At 49.0% G+C, this 17,425-nt stretch overlaps 3 protein-coding genes across 3 annotated transcripts; all 3 read left to right on the forward strand.

Moving 5' to 3' along the window:
* Positions 1-74: 74 nt before the first annotated feature.
* On the forward strand, positions 75-2,096 carry AtWU_03075 (U4/U6-U5 snRNP complex subunit SNU66; the record flags this gene model as incomplete). Its single annotated transcript, XM_035498188.1, has 1 exon — positions 75-2,096. One exon carries the CDS (start codon positions 75-77, stop codon positions 2,094-2,096), a length of 2,022 nt encoding a protein of 673 aa, XP_035354081.1.
* A 1,260-nt stretch (positions 2,097-3,356) lies between these two features.
* Positions 3,357-4,966, forward strand: AtWU_03076 (putative aspartate aminotransferase; the record flags this gene model as incomplete). The annotated part of the gene is made up of 6 exons (XM_035498189.1): positions 3,357-3,476; positions 3,540-3,618; positions 3,729-4,369; positions 4,420-4,707; positions 4,756-4,815; positions 4,865-4,966. 6 exons carry the CDS (start codon positions 3,357-3,359, stop codon positions 4,964-4,966), a joined length of 1,290 nt encoding a protein of 429 aa, XP_035354082.1.
* An 8,125-nt stretch (positions 4,967-13,091) lies between these two features.
* AtWU_03077 (uncharacterized protein) lies at positions 13,092-15,272 on the forward strand (the record flags this gene model as incomplete). The annotated part of the gene is made up of 1 exon (XM_035498190.1): positions 13,092-15,272. The coding sequence occupies one exon, from the start codon at positions 13,092-13,094 to the stop codon at positions 15,270-15,272; it is 2,181 nt and encodes a 726-aa protein (XP_035354083.1).
* Positions 15,273-17,425: the final 2,153 nt, after the last annotated feature.

Here is a 17,425-nt window from a genome sequence, read left to right on the forward strand (position 1 = left end):
GAAGACGATACCTCACCACCCACCCCCCGACCGTCTGTATCTATCTTCATTCTTCCTCTGCATTTGTCGCCATCATGGCCGACGCAGTTTCCATCGAGCAGAACAACAAAATCCGAGCCGCGCTCGGATTAAAACCCCTGCCTGTTCCTGGCGCCGAATATGAAGACGACTCCGACGACTCGTCCGGCTCCGAAGATGAAGACCCCGCCAGTACCCTCGAGTCGCGCGAAGCGATGGCTGGATCCAACTGGAAGAAGATGCAGGATGATGCCGAGGCGAAACGGAAACGGGAAGAGAGAAACGCTGCGATCAAGCGGGCACGAGAGCTGGCGCAGAGAGATGCCAAGTTACAGGGCACCACGCTGGGTGAATCGGGCGATGCGGACCAGGACACCAAGGCGTGGCTGATGCAGGCGAAGAAGCGACAGAAGAAGATCGAGAAGGAACGGGCGCGCAAGCTGGCGGAGGAGTTGGAGGAACGTGAACGGGCGGCGGAATACACTGCTGTCGATCTGGCTGGTATTAAGGTTGGGCATGAGGTGGGCGATTTCGAGGGCGGCGAGGATCATATTCTCACGCTGAAGGATGCGACGATCGATGAAAATGAGGAGGAGGGTGATGAGTTGGAAAATGTTGATTTGAGGGAGAGGGAGAAGGCTACGGAGCGGACAGAGTTGAAGAAGCGGAAGCCGGCGTATGATCCTACGGAAGAGAACTCGAGTATCCTGGCACAATATGACGAGGAAATTGATGGCAAGAAGCGGAAACGCTTTACTCTGGATGCTCAAGGGTCTACGGTGGAGGAGCGGGAGGCAAAGAGACAGGAGGTGTCGGGCAAATTGAACAAGAATATCGTCAGTTTGGATCTGGAGACGGAGACGACGACACCGGCGTCCGACTACATGGATATCAGCGAGATCAAGATCAAAAAGCCTAAGAAGAAGAAGGCGAAGGCTACGAAACAGAGAGCTGTTATTGATGACGACGAACTATTCCCTACGACCGAGTCGACGAGTACCCCGAATAACAACGCCATGGAGGTTGATACTAATAACGGAACACCGGTTCCCGCGCCCGCCCCCAAGAAGTGGGCAAGTGAGGATGTCTCGTTTGTCGATGATGATGATCTACAGGCCTCGCTTACCCGCCAGAGACGTGCTGCGTTTAAGAAGCGACAAAAAGTGCGACCGGAGGATCTTGCTCGACAGCTCAGAGAAGAGGGTTCCCAGACACCGATGGAAACAGGCACGCCCGATGGAAACGAAGAAGAGCCCGGCCTCGTGATCGACGAAACCTCGGAGTTTGTCTCCAACCTACAGAAACCTACCCTTCCAGAGCGCCGCGAGAGACAAACCACGACGCCCGCCGAGGAGTCACGTGCTAAGAGTGAAGGCCCCAGCATCAAGGCAGAGGACGAAGATGTGGAAATGGGAACCTACAATGATATCAAGGATGAGGAAGATCTCAAGGAACGGATCAAGCGCGAGGAGTCGCAGGCTCAGCAACAGATCAGTACTACAGGTTTGGACGAGGAAGCGACTTTGGATCAAGGTCTCGGTGCTACGTTGAACATGCTCAAACAGCGTGGTCTGGTCAAGGGATCCGACGCCGCAGACAACAATTCTCTACTGCGCGACCGCCATCGCTTCCTGCAGGAGAAGATGCGCATGGAGACCGACGCGGAGAAACGCGCTCGGCAGCAGCGTGAACGCGACCGTGCCTCAGGCAAGCTGGACCGGATGTCAGCGCGCGAGAGAGAAGAATACGCTCGGTGGGAGAACAAGCAGCGCGATCAGCAGGAGGCGCGACACATGGCGGAGGTGTTCAACCGCGAATACAAGCCGGATGTGCAGCTCAAGTACGTGGATGAGCATGGTCGCGCGATGAACCAGAAGGAAGCGTTCAAGCATCTCAGTCATCAATTCCACGGCAAGGGCAGTGGCAAGATGAAGACGGAGAAGCGGTTGAAGAAGATCGAAGAAGAGAAGAAGCGCGAGGCGATGAGTGCGCTGGACAGCAGTCAACACACGGGTATGAACAACGCCATGGGAGCGACAGCGCGCAAGAACCGCCAGGCCGGTGTGCGACTCGGCTGAGAGTGGTGTTGCTTCTCTCGGACTGTTGTAGTAGATGATGACCTTCACCGAACGACCTCTATTCAGGAGGCACATTAATGATCCTCAGCAGGTATTTTTCTAGGCTATGCGATGTTTGTACAGATTATACCAATAGAACGTCACATATTATTCTACCTATATCCAATAGATCGACCTGTTTTTGGGTGTAGATAAAGCAAGCAAGCCAGCAGCACGCGGTTTTGTCCGATGATGGATGGATAGAGAGGTAAGATGGACTCGGTGCTCCGAAGACACTGCAGGACGTCCTCAATACTCCGTCGATGGTGTAGCAGAGCTATTGAATCGGGATAGGCTTGGCGTGTGGGGGAATTTAACCGAGGCCGAGTGATATTGTCCGAGGCGGTGGAGTGCAAGCAACCATGGTTGTGTGGGTAGCTATTCAAGATTTTGTGGTAAAGCTACCAAAATCGAGAAAAGTGAGACTGTTAGTTAGCAGGAGGAAATGGAGTCAATGCTGCAAATTTATATGATTGATGGTGTGATGGTGGTGGTTAAAGGTAAGTGGTAGAAGGACGATTGTCTCCGATTGAACAGATAATTACCCCAACTCCTCGTGAGGGGAAGACCAACCTCAGCCCATCCATGATTTTCCCTCGATACTAAAACAGTTCACCGGGGCGAGCGGGACGGGCTCATCATTTGTGGTGCGATCTGTCAAGGAGGGAGTCCACGCTCTCCGTGATGATGACATTGACAACTCATTCAGTGGTGTTCATTGTTGTGTCGGATAGTAATCAATCAGTTAGTAGAGATAGACAATCGCATTCAGATGTCATTGATGAAATAGATATACTACATTCATGCTACTCCGTACATCCGAGAGATATGTGCAGCGTGCTTGCTTTCTGCAGCTGCCAGGTCAATAATGTTCCATGCAAACCAGCCAAACAAGCAACCAAGTCAGCTGCTGGCGATGCGGAGGACGTGGCCAATCCGAGACCTCCCGCGTCTCTCCCCGGAAACTCCCTACTGTGCTAACCAGACTAGTCCCAAGTCAGTTTCCAGTGACTCAAAAAATAAAATAACTATCGCCGACCTCGTCTCTCTCCCGCTCGTCTCCTCCCCCGATTCCAGCCTTCCATTCAAGTACTGCTTGCCAGCTCCTTGGACCCCCCCGTCCTTTTCTTCCTGATCATCTCCTCCCTGGTCTCTTGGAGTGCTTGCTCATTTCCTCCCTTTCTTTCTTCTCTTTTCTTATCCAATCCTCCTCCATTCACCATGTTGTCCACCCTCAGAATCGCCAGCCGTAAGGCTGCTACCCGTGACGCTAGTGTGCGCACCGTTATTGTCGGCGCCAGACACGCCTCCGCCTGGTCCAACGTGCCTCAGGGTCCTCCCGTAAGATCTCCAACACATCCCAATTGCTGTTGTGATGCCATTGCTGACCCATTGGCTCTGTAGGATGCTATCCTGGGAATCACCGAGGCCTACAAGGCCGACACCTTCCAGGAGAAGATCAACCTGGGTGTCGGTGCTTACCGTAAGCATCACCCTGTTTCAGTTTAACTATCCAACTATACCATCTCTCGATCACGCCAAACAACCAACTTCCAACGTTCAGTAGTCTGACAATTCATTGCGATCAAACAGGTGATGACAAGGGCAAGCCCTACGTCCTCCCCTCCGTCCGTGCTGCGGAGGACAAGGTTGTCGCCTCCGGCTACGACAAGGAATACGCTGGTATCACCGGTATCCCTGCCTTCACCAAGGCTGCTGCTGAGCTGGCCTACGGTTCCGACTCCGCCGTCCTTAAGGAGGACCGTCTCGTCATCACCCAGACCATCTCCGGTACCGGTGCTCTGAGAATCGGTGGTGCTTTCCTGCAGCGCTTCTACCCTCACGCGAAGAAGGTCTACCTTCCCACCCCCAGCTGGGCCAACCACGCCGCTGTCTTCAAGGACTCCGGTCTGGAGGTCGGACAGTACCGCTACTACAACAAGGACACCATTGGCCTCGACTTCGAGGGCCTGCTGGCCGACATCAAGGCTGCTCCCGAGAACAGCATCATCCTTCTCCACGCCTGCGCTCACAACCCCACCGGTGTCGACCCCACCCAGGACCAATGGCGCCAGATCAGCGACGTCATGAAGCAGAAGGGTCACTTTGCCTTCTTCGACATGGCCTACCAGGGCTTTGCCAGTGGTAACGCTGACCAGGATGCCTTTGCTCCCCGTCACTTCGTGAAGGAGGGCCACAACATTGCTCTCTGCCAGAGTTTCGCCAAGAACATGGTAAGCTGATACCAGACTTGGTGTATGATTCAGTATTAAGTGATATATAGGGTCTGTACGGCGAGCGTGTCGGTGCCTTCTCCCTCGTCTGCGAGTCCGCCGAGGAGAAGAAGCGTGTGGATTCTCAGATCAAGATCCTCATCCGTCCCTTCTACTCCAACCCTCCCATCCACGGTGCCCGCATCGCCTCGACCATCATGAACGACGCCAAGCTCAACGAGCAGTGGCTGGGTGAGGTCAAGGGCATGGCCGACCGCATCATTGAGATGCGCGCTCTCCTCCGCAAGAACCTGGAGGAGCTTGGCAGCAAGCACGACTGGTCCCACATCACCAGCCAGGTAGGATTTAAACCATGAGTGATGCAAGCGATTACTAACATGCGACAGATCGGCATGTTCGCCTACACTGGTCTCAAGCCCGAGCAGATGGACGCTCTGGCCAAGGAGGTAAGCAGCTTTCAATCCGTGTATCTCTTCTTTACACTAACTCGTCCAGCACTCCGTCTACGCCACCAAGGACGGCCGTATCTCCGTGGCCGGTATCACCAGCGGCAACGTCAAGCGTCTCGCCGAGTCCATCTACAAGATCACCGGTTAAATGAGCAGCCAGGGAGGGGACCATTTGCTCATAAAAAACGTAGATCAGGGATTGGTGTCCCGTTGTACTGATATCCATGTGTGACATTAGCATATCTAAGTATCTAAGCAAGTTTCAACGATTTGGATGACATTATTGCTATCCAGCATGACTCCGTAATTATTGCAATTGACTTTCACCCAACGATGCTAAGTACTTTAGGCCTAGACCATCCACATTCATCACATCCGGACCCTCCGAAACCACAGGTCACATAGTACCGAGCCGGCAGGCAAACCCACATACATACTTCCTCCCGCACAGGATCTGTCGCCACACCAACGCAACGCACCGCACGAGTCGAGCGAGACATGTAGCGGTGTAGATAGTAGATAGCCCAGATCAGATCTTGCTGTGCTTCCCAGCCACCACGAGTGAAGCAAGCAGGAAAGGTACTAAGTATTGTATGAGTTGGCCTTCTATTTATGCGAGCTATAGAAGAAAAAAAGATTCGATCTATCAGGAGTATGATGCCTAATTGGTAATAGAGGCATGAAATGCCGCGTTACTGCTACATACTTACATTACAGTAGTTTTGAACCTTTCTTTATTTCATGAGGCTGGGAGGGGATTGGATTGGATTGTGCCTTGTAACAATTAGCTACTAGTTAGGACTGAGTAAGTAAGAAAATAGCCCCTGAGTCATATATCATATCATATCGTATCATATAAGGCACCTTCCTTCGGGCACAGTCATCCGAGATCAGTAGACCAAGTAAGTTATGTATGGGTAGATTGCCTGGTTTTCTGCAATCTTTTGGATCGAATCTGGAGATCTCTCTCTTTCTCGTATGATTTATCAGTGTTTGCCTACTTTAAATCCGAATTAGCTAGAATAATTATAATAACCCCTAATAATCTATACTGTATCTTTCATTATTCTTCCTCATAAGGTACTCAGTACGTATGCATGTATTTTGGGTATGGGTGATTGAAGTGAAGTGGGCCCCGGGTTACCGGTCTTTATACTATATCGATCGTTAGTTTCCTCTCTCTCCACTCCGAGTTAACTTAACTCCTGGGGGTGTGGGATGATGATTGATTGCTACGGTAACTGTTCTTTTTTCTTTTGGCTTACTTTGTTTTGACTAGGACTATTGTTCTGGTAGATTATATATTGTAAAATAACCCGGTTGAATGAATCTCTCTATTCCATTATAATTAGCTACTTGTTGGTTACTAATTACTATGTAAAATTTATTCTGAAAGAACTAGACATACTAATCGTACATACAGTGTAGGTAGAAGTAATACCAGCTTAGCGCGGCTGTATCGCTTATTGCTTCACAATTGATGACTCCAACTTTCTTTTTCTGTGGTTTTCTACAGTAGTATTTCTCGTAAGTGGTTGTTTGCTTCATTGCTTGTTTGTGGCGGTGATGGTAAGGAATGACACTACTAACTAGCCCAGTAATAATTTACCCTAGTACTCTTTACAGTGTTAGGTATGAACGAATGCCCTGCCAGGCTGAGTACACTGCTCAGCCTCATTTTCGTGCCCTTCTTTACTTAGGTAGGTAGAGGTGTGGCTATGTAAGACATTGCAGATCTATTCTTCTACTAACTATCTACTGTCTGCTTTTTCGAGTTGCTAACTACTAAGCTAACTAGCTAACTAAATAACTAATTATGGGGTAAATTGCACTGCACTGCACTGCAGTTTAGCTCTTCTTCAATACTACTACCACTGCAGTACCCCGGCTATACTACTTATTTATTTATAGAACATTTATTCAGGCTACTCCAGTTCGCTAATAACAGTTCCGTCTCACGGCCTCCCACCCCCTAAAATAGAATGATAATAGTAAGGATCACCAATGTTCATTAATCGGCTATCCCGGTAAGAGTCATCCGGATCAACGAACGCATATAGAGCGGTTTGAATTATGGAGTAGGGAAGAGGGGATGGGATGGCTGGATTCTATTTTCAATGTATGTATGAGGGGGGGTGATGATGATGAGACAGGGGTAAAGCAGACCAGGAGGGTCCTGGCACGTTTCAGCTGGATCACTAGTAGTTGTCTACTTTTAACTATGTATGGTTGGTTGATTAGCTGACTCGAGAGAGCTTGGGCATTGGGGGGGTTTTGTTTCACTGCAGATGACTACAGAATAGAGGAGAAGGACATCGATAGGTACAGTTGCTGATTATGTTACTTGGGTAGATAAGTGAACTAAACTTTGTATCTTAGGGGAAAGGGGTAAGATAGGTAGATTACAATAGTTAGTCAGTTGGATAACTAACTACTAATTAGTTTCGAGGGTGGGTGTGGATATAGGAGTGGATGTGTGGGGAATGAATCGAGTTCGAGTCTTGTCTTGTCTTGTTTTTTTTTGATCCCTTTTTATTTCCTTTCCTTCACTTTATTCATATTAATTCTGGACTTTATTGCCTAGAATTGATATGTGATTCAGTATTATGAGGGGCTCTGCTTACTTGATACATAGTTAACTAGCTAGCTAGTTAGCACAGTTATTCTTAGTACTGGTAAGCACAGCAACCTGGTAACTAACTAACTACTACTAGGTAGGTGTAGTATGTGATGCTGTGTCGATGATGTGCTGGCAATGGCTGGCTCCATTGTCAGTCCTGTATTATATGTATTGTAAGTAATTATGGTGGAAGTGTGGTGAAATACACATACCGTATTCATTGTGTCCGTCTGCTTTCCTTCCCCTCGCATGAAATCAGGCCCACCAATGATCAATTTCCCAGCCAGCCATCATCCCTCCAGCATTTCCCGTTCGGGCGGGCACTTTCACAATGATCTGAACTTACACAGTCAAGCCCACCGTATATGCCTATTTCAGTAGGCTGGGAGGGATGGAAAGGGAAAATGAAGCTCGGTTACTTACTTAGTCATGTTTGGGGGTTGCATTCCTGATGATGGGGTTGGATGCATCCTGCTGAGTGACGGTGTCATTCTTCCTACTTTGGGTTGAGGTTATACCTATATTACTTTAGACATACTAGCCAGCTAACTAACTACTAGATTATATCATGGAAAGATATCTGGATCATGAGGGGGTAGCAGTTTACTGTTGCTTGAAGGTGTTCAAATATCCTATTACGTCACCGACAGCCAGAACACAAAACAGGTGTAAGAATAAGTCAGAGAGGGATTTAGGAATGATGAGGGCAAGCCACAGCAGCTGCATGCTACTGCTGCTGCTTCTCTGGCTGGTGTGTCTGCTACGCCTCGTAGTAACTCCGACAGAGTAATGCAGGGCCCATTCCCTATGATGGTCTAAGCGGCAGTGGCAAATGCTGGACACTTACTGACTGTCACAGAGGATACTGACTTGGTTTATTCAATGGAGGTGATAGTACTACTCGATTCTGGTTAGTGATCAGTAGTGCTTCCTGCCTTACTGCAAAGTCATCCTATTGTATCGATTTGTCTATGACTCGACGTCGAGGCGACCTTCAGTTTCCACTTCCACATCCACTCGCCGGGGCTCAAAACACGTGGAAACGCCTCGCCAATCATCAACACGAGTTCAGGCTGCCCGGTTGCCCAGCGTGCGCAGGCGTGTGTATACTAGTATGAAATAACTCGAATACACATCCACCTTACCTAACATGCATGACACTGAATGCCCAAGTCATGCTGATGCAGTCGTTTGTCTACAGGGTGTTAGTTGCGCCCGTCTTGAGCTGCTGGCGCGGTAGATACTAGTTAGATTACTCTTCCTGTCAATCGATGTATGTGACTTGACTCTTCCCTGATCGCTCGACGTCTGAACTCTGAAGGTCCTGTGCGCATTCTTTCCCCACCTTTTCAATGTACCGGCCCTACAGGAACCTGGTCAGGATGAGCCTTGCTTAACTGGACTATCGCCTGTCTGTCGATACACGAATCCCAGGACGAGAAACGGTGACGGAAATAACACCCGATCGGGGAGGGTGCAAGATAGCCTCGAGAGAAAGCAATGAAGCGATTGATGGGCGAACACCGGGTTGATCAAAGACCATAGTGGATGCCTTGTATGCATTATGTTCAGACACTAGAGTCGAAGAAGAAGCTCTTGAAGAAAGAGAGCTGACCGTTCACCCCTTCATTACTGAACTGGAATGATCACAGGGCGGTCCATCCTTTTCTGGGAAGCCGCGGACCAATTATTCCCTCTAGATGAAACCTTTTTCTTTCCTTTTTCTCGTTTCCATTCTCCCCTGCCCTGATCCCACCCCCCTCTTCCATGTACTGACTAACGGACGGACATCGTACTTAATCTTCATCAGCAGGAGAGATCTTCCTAGCCAATAGATCCCCCTCCCCAGTGGGAGGATCATCTGGTTGGTTTGTTTCGGTTAGAACCTCGGCCGGACTGTAACCTGGAGTTGGGATTTGATGTCCATCATCATCATCCATCCACCATACTCCGTTATTGATTTTCAATCTCCGCGATCTCTCCATGTCCTGCGACCTTATAATTAATTCCGGCGCTTGAATTTCTCCTTCCCATTCGGCACCTTTAGCAGAGCAATAGTTCAATCGGGGTGACGATAGATAAAACAAAATAAAATAAAAGGAGCAGTCCGATTGTGACCACTTCTACCTCCCCGTGACCTACCAGCTTATCCAACCCCGACTAGGAAACTCGTGTGGTTTCTGGCTTGTCTGAGATTGGACCATCACCTCCCGATTTGTGCTGCCCGTACCTCTGTATTAAGTTTGGCCTGCACGAGAGCAAGTGCCCTGTCCATGCAGGTTTACCATCTTGCATTCTTTTCTTTTTTTTTTCCTTTTGTGTTATCTTTGTTTTTGACTTTTTTTTATTTTTCTCCCCTTCTCCTAGCGGTGCGGGATGTCGCGCGGGTTTACCAACCGGTAATCTGGGAACCACCCTTCCTGCTTCCCTCCTCCCTCCTCTTTTTTTTTCCCCTACGGGAATTCCCCCTTCCCCTTCCGATCATCCGCCGGAAATAAGAAAGGGTCGAGGCTGGTCGGCGGGTGATCTGCCGTCAAGCTGAACCAGTGGCTCAGCTTTTCAGTTTCATTACTGGATCAAGCAGCGATCCGGTGACAACGCCGGTACCTGGTATTGTCTGAATCATGGGATGCGCGAAACCGTTCGGATGACTGGTAAAGTGTAATCCAAGCAAGGCACACACTCTCTTTTCCTCTGTGATATCTGATCTCATAGCATCTCTTCCATTCAGTAAGTAGATCAGTAGACTGACACTCTTTTCCAGTTTTAAAGTCTAGTATTGGTCATCTGCCCGACCATACATCTCTTGCTCTATCTTTTGATTGATTCATTCAATTCTTCTAAAATTCCAGTACCACCTTACTGTCCATTCACTGCCGAACGTGTATTAAACCTGCTTAGGAATCTGCTTCCCTTTCAGTCAGCAGCCAGCCAACAAGGTATTGTTAAGTTAATTAAATTACCGGCCGCGACTCTTCAGAAAATAGTGCGACTCGATTTTAAACTTTGGGACACTTTCTGACTGACGTCCTTTCTCGTCTTTGATTTATTCTATATTCGGTGCCGAATCATATTGTCTAAAAACAAGGATTAAAATAATTATCCATGGCCTTTTGAAATGTTGGCTACTGTTGCTGCTGCAGCAACCACCCCCAATGATGAGGCTCACCCTCCAGTGTTATTTGGCTAGTGAGTTAGCCAGGAGAAAACGACCCGATCAAGGCAGGCAGCAGGAGACGATAGGAGTGGTTCCAGATGGATCAATGGCCGATGTGACCCATTCTTGTCATCAGTGGGTGGTGGGGACACTGGGTGGCAGAGGCATGGCCATGGCGTAAGAAAGTAGCTAGACTCCCAGCTAACTCACTCACTAACTGACTAGTGAGCTACAGTAAAGGGTGGTCGAACAAGTAGTTCCCGTTTTGTACCACCACCACCACCACCACCTAGAATGGAGTCAGTCTGTCGTACAACCTGAACAGAAGAATTACGACACACACACACCTCCGGGTAAAAATTACCGGGCCCGTAATCGGACCCAAACCCAGGCATCATTTCATTCATCCATGACCTAGTTAGCCTTGGACCTTTTTGCTGCCTTTCACAGGCACGAATGCGAGACAAGCCAAAAGGGTTCGTATAAGAAATCTATTATAAAGTGAAACCCGCTGTCATTCCATTATACTTGAGACATTCAAAAAAGAAACACCAGGGTATGTAGGGAAAAATATATTTAGGACTATAGTCGAATTAAATAGATAGTAGAGTCTTCCCCTTGTCACTTTGAATGCATCCCGGGCTTCCCTCGGATCGATCGCTGGTAGGGATCAATTGTTCCAGAAGAAACCGCCTTTCATCCATCAAACGCCCCCGGGGAGTTTGTAATTGAGATACATACACCATACACCACACCTCACCTCAACAACACCCCCCGGTAAGTCTGCGTAATACGCAAACCCGCTCCATTTCCATCCCATGCCATCCACTTGAGGACCCCGTCAAGGATCAGACTACCTCCCTTAGAAAGTCTTTAGCACCGACACCTGGTCTTTGAGAAGTAGAGTTGGACTCCATACTGTCGGCCGTCTGCCAGACTAGTGGCCGTACTATCTTTCTTTCTCTGTTCCCTTTCCTAATATTATTCGTGTATCTTCTTTGATTATTCTTCCGGCAGTTCAGGCCAAAGTTATGGTAACTACGATGCCAGGTCGTCAAAGAACAGGGCACCCGCTACCTACCTACTACTATTCTACCCCATGGTAGATAACTACTTAGATGCTGTTAGCCTCGGGCTTACTACACACCTTGCATTCGGCTTTGCCACATTTCCTGCCCGCCTTGTTGTTTATTCTATTTTTCTTTTTTGAACCCCCCTCCCCGCCTTTAAAACTGCTGTTCTTGCAGCCTATCAAACGTAGTCTTTTTTGTCCTTTTTTCCCTATTCCTTGTCGAGTTCCAGGTGCATATTCTTTTATTACGGTAAAAATAGCGGTGCCGGCGGCGGTGGCCAACTCCGCTCTCTCCGCGGAGGCAGAGAGGCTATTACGGCAGCAGGCAGGTACCGCAGTGGAAAGGGGAAAACAGAAAAAGAGCGAAAAAAAGAAAAAGGCTCGGGAGGAGGATGGGGAGGTTAGTTTAGCAGCCGTGAGGATGTTGTCGCAGGAGGTATTTGGGAGAGTCTGCAGGTTAACATAAGTGGTAAATTTAATTAGTGATCCGTATGATGGAGGGCCAGGATTGGGATTCTGCTGGTGTTTTGGCTGAGCTAGTGCCTGCCTAACTAACCCAGGGTGTGATAGCGTCCTCAAAGAAATGATTGTGAAAATAATAATCTTTGGCATTTTTTTTGTTTTTATTTTTTCTTTCTGGCTTAGAGGGTCGGGTTGTTCCCTTATTATTATTATTATTATTATTATTATTATTATTATTATTATTATTATTATTATTATTATTATTCTCATGATTATTATTATAATAATAAATTTCGGGTCATTTGGGTTAGTGAGTTAACCTTTTTTGACACCCTACTTTACAGGACTCTGGAACCAAAACGAGCAAGGTACCCTGAACGATACCATACCGCTCCTCCCCACTCAATACCTCAATACTCACGCCTCTTGGTCTTGTCCCGACTGGCACTCTCCGCTCCAAGGCCGCCTTACACTCGCATCCCCCCGTTCCTTTGGCATCATCTCATCTCATCCTTCCCCTTCCCCTTCCCTCTCTTTCTCTTCCCCTCACCCTCCCCTCTTCCTTCTTCCTCTCCCTCTCTCTTTCTTTCTCTTCCTCCCACACACCCATTCACCCTCACTCTTCCTCTTCACTCTCCGACACCTTCAAGACCACCCTTCTTGCCATGGGTCTTGTTGGCTTTCACTCTTCGTTTGCTTCCTCTTATGCAGACTTCCTCTCCCTCACTTTCCTGAGTGCCGTTGCTTGATCTTATGGCGTATTGTCTTAACACGCCTTTCCGTGCATTCGGCCGCTGACCTGCAGCTTCCACGCTGCCAACCGTCTGTATTTCGAATCTCGAATCCTTCCCTCCTCCCAATTCCTCGTCTCCGATCGACTCGGACGTTTCTCGCCCTCTTCCTCCCTCCCTCTACCTCGAACTCTCCGGGTTTCTCTACATTGTCCCTCTGCAACCTACCTCATGCCGGCTCTCGAGGTCCCCGAGTCCGGGTTGTCTCTCTGCCGAGACAACCACGGCAATGATGCTACCACCAAGCCCGTTCAGATTATGCGGCTGAATCTAGCTCAGGATACTCTTGATGAGCTGATCCAGAGCCTCCGGAACGATCAGACTGCTCGAGTTCGTCTGGGGAAACATGCGACTCTTTACTACGGCTCCAAATCTCAACAATTCCATCCCCTCCCCGAGACGTGTCGATCAGAGCTATATAGCGGCAGCTCTACGGACAAGGAAAACCTATATTTCAGCGGGGTTTTGAGCCATAGCTTGGAGGTCCAGAAGGCGAAGGAGGATACCGCGAGTGCCGATAAGGCATTGGCCGATTTGGAGCAAAGCCTGAATGCCTTTGAAAGAGGAAAAGAGTCGAAGAAGACCGCTATAATCACAAACATTGATGAAGTGAGAGCTTTGCGGGCAGGCGACAGACATGGCACTGGAAAACAGACTGCTCGTCTGGGTCGTGCTCCGGCAAGCAAGGTGGAGCTGGAAAAGGATCGACTGCTTAATGCCAATCGCTCCGTTTCCTCGAGCCCGGCTCTGGGAGTTGCTCGATCACCTGCATCTATACCTCCGCTTACACCTACCTCCGCTCCGCTTTCTCAAAACAAAGATCGCATTCGTCTTGAAGCTCTCAAAGTCCCCTTCATTCACCTTCTCGCCGTCCGGGCAGTTTCCGCCAAGTTCCTCGCGCGACAAACCCGCGCGTCCCTCGAAGACTGCGAGACTCTGGCTCGGAAATACGGCATCGAAAACCGAATCAATCCGGAGAAGTTCGATCTCAAAGATAAGACCTATCGGGAGCTTGATGTGTGGAAATTTCCCTATCCCTCCCAGGAAGATCGGCAGGAGGCAATTGAGAATGCCATCTCTGCATTCGATCGCCTGCGAATTTCCCGGTCCGACAAGCTCTGGCAGATGCTTCTTCCCAAGGAAGAACGCGGAAAGGGCAAGTGCTTATCGCGCCTGGACTTGCGGACGGGCCCCATCAAGAAAGCTGCGACACCTCGGATACAAGTACAAACATCTGATGACAATAGCAAGGACGGTTACACTACGGGTCAGGAGACCGACAAGGCTAGTGGGAATGGTCTAACACCAAGGACGGGTGAGCCGACGTCAGCTCCCAGATCTGGGACGGTCGCGCAGAAGAAACGGCCCGGCGACAAGGATACCGGTGCGAAACGGACTGCCGCAAAGAGCAAGGTTGCGGGTAACAGTACCTTGACGGGACGCGTCACCAAGAAGGCGGAGCGGAAGACGACCGCGAAACAACCGGAGGGCAAGTTCAAGTCGGCGGAATTCGTTCATGACTCGGATGAGGACGACACCGACCTGCCAGATGCATCGTCAACTGAGAAGCCACAGCCTGCAAAGGCAAAGGCTGAACCTAAGCCGCAGACTAAACTGCAGAAGCCCAGCCCACCCAGGGAACCCTCTCATGCGCCTACCCCGAAGGTGGAGCAACCAGAAGCTACACCTAAATCGGAGCCGATCGACCAAGCGTCACATCGGCCTATGGCAGCAAAGAGGCCTCCTTCCTCGCGACCTCCTGCGCAAAAGTCCCCTCAGAAGTCCCCTCAAAAACCGTCGCCCCTCGGGTCCTCGCCCCCCACCAACGCCTCTGATATTCAAAATCGCAGTCGTTCTTCAAGCCAAAACAATTCTTCAAGTTCCTCGTCATCATCGCCCCTCATAACCCAGGTCAACAAGCCCAGGCCTGTTGCGAGCGCGCCCACTGTGAGAAAAGTGGTCAAGACCAACGGTGTATCCAGACCAGCTACCGTGACCAATCCCCTGAAGCGCAAGGCGGAACTTGAGCGGCCTGCAGCGCTAGCTCAAGTTCCCGGACGTATTGCGGGGGATCTGGAACACAAACGGCGGCGAGCCGTGAGCACGTCCAGTGGCAGTACTGGAAGCGCCTCGCCGCCCCTCCGCCGCGAAATTACCATCCAGGAGTTGCACGACAAGTCCAAGAAGTTCAAGCGGTTCTACGCCAAGTACCACGCCTTACATGACGCACTGGCCTCTCAGCAAAATCCGTCGCGAGCCGACTTGGAGAAGCTCCAGAGGCAGCACACTAGTCTGCGGCGGATGAAGGAGGAGATATGGGCCGAACATCAGCAGCTCCGAGGTGGGCTCTAACGACAGAACATGGCATTTGCATGAATTTATTCCTTATCTATTTCTCGACCCTTGTTTATTATGGTGTCTGGTCCCGGACATTGACAGAACGGGGTTCCTGTTATTATTCCACGATGTTGCTCCTTTTCGACTACCATTGTGTCTGTTTTGTTTAGCATGACGAAGCCGGATAACAGAAAAAGTGCTTCGAGGCGTTTTATGGGGCCAGGTGGATGTTGTTGATGCTTGATATTTTTTTTTCCTTTTCTATCTGGTTAATTTCCTTATCATTTCCTTTGTTGATTGGCATATTATTGCATCTTATCACGCTGGCAAAGAGCATGCATGTAATGGGAATGGGTACATATTAGAGGCCGGACTGTCATGGAGGGCAAGAAGCAAGGACGCTGCAAGGAGTCTTCGATACCGGGAGACGGACATGAAACTAGAGACCAATGAAAGACAAGATTCATACACCATCTTCATTCCTGTCGCCTCCGTTCCTACAGTAAGCAAAAGCTAGTTCAACTGCAATAACAGGTTAGTAGTAAGAAGTAGACTAGGAATCATGGCCCGACGGAGGCGATTCCCGCACTCTTTTTTTTCCCTCATTCTTCCAGTCCGTTCCGATACTCCGCAAAAAGTGCCCTGCAACACGAACCGTCCGTCCGTCGTGCCCCTCATGTGGCTGCTGCCTCTTTTTCACTCATGTTTCCTTGCCCGATTAGGTCCTCGGGTTCAGATTCCAGCCCAATCTGGTCGATAATACCCCGCCATACACCCGAAACCAAACAAAGAGAGTCATCTCCCTACTTCGTACATTACTTTACTCTGGCAGAGTGGCTTACATTGTATGGTATTCTAAACACTCTTCTATTCACTATCCATATAATGCAGTTCTCAAGTAGTCGAATAACACCTATAGCATTGATCGATATTACACATGATCAGCATGTCAATCAGTCAATCATCCAGTCCGGTCACACATGAAAATCATCCACACGCACGAAGCAAGTAACATGAACCAATGAGTAAGAGGAATATTTATTATACCCCGGATCATCATCACCCACCCATCAATCACCGACACAAGATACTGTTACTACTTAGTACCTGCCAGGGAAACACTTACCGTGTATAGTTACATATGACAGATCACTACTACTAAACCATATCAGGATCGGAGTATGAATCGGAGGGTGGTGAGAGAAAGATGGATGGATGGAAAGGACGGGGAAAGAAACTCCCCTCCCTCCCCCTTCCTTCCTTCCCATCCCTCCACCTTCTCCTCAAGTACCAAATAAGTTACTCACCACCCCACTATCGGCACGTGGCTGGAGTGGCCGATTGGTCCCGAATAGGTAGGGATACGCTACGTGCTACTACTGTACTATACTTGGATACCTTACGGAGGCGGGTATGTATGTATGTATTGGTATGTATCGGTACGTGGGGTATTTTACGGGCGAATGAGTTGGGGTAGGTTGGATGATGTCATTCTCGTACACATTCTTATGTTGCTTGAGGTGTTGGTTTTGTTTTACATTTGTTGTGATGGATAATTGTGATGGTTAGTTTGCAGGGTTATTTGTGGTTTGTGGTGGTTTTGAAGGGTGATTTGTTTGGCTGTGTTTGGAGGTATATATTTGGGTTGTGGTTGGAAGGGGATTGGTGGGTGAGTATTATATGTGAGGATAGGGAGGACTTTCTTTCAGCTTTATTTTTTATTCATGTTAGTTATTACTAGGCTTGTATTACTATAACAGAACCAACTGAATGGATTCTAGTGTATTCAATTTCTGTTATCTTTAATAGATGAGCTCGCTGTCAGTATAGTTGAGTGTTCATGATAGACACTTGACTACTGGTGTATAGATTACAGGCATTTGCAGAATGTAAATATAAGACCCAGATACCCTTGTGTTCTATCTACTCTTGACTATCTACTATAATCTATCCACCTGTTTCAATTCATACACTTCGTGTCCTACAAAGCTCCCGTCCACTCTATATATGGTCAACTGTTCCCGCCATGCCCAATCGGGTCAATCCCAATCGGGTTTACGGCCGGGCCCATTTGCAGGGCGGTGGACAGCGACCAGAGCAGAGCTTGGATACTCAATTGACCTTGAATCTTTCTCCCTCCATCATGCTCTCTTTCCATCCTAATCCCA

Source organism: Aspergillus tubingensis, assembly GCF_013340325.1.
Source record: "Aspergillus tubingensis WU-2223L DNA, scaffold_4, whole genome shotgun sequence".
NCBI classification, from domain to species: Eukaryota; Fungi; Ascomycota; class Eurotiomycetes; order Eurotiales; family Aspergillaceae; genus Aspergillus; species Aspergillus tubingensis.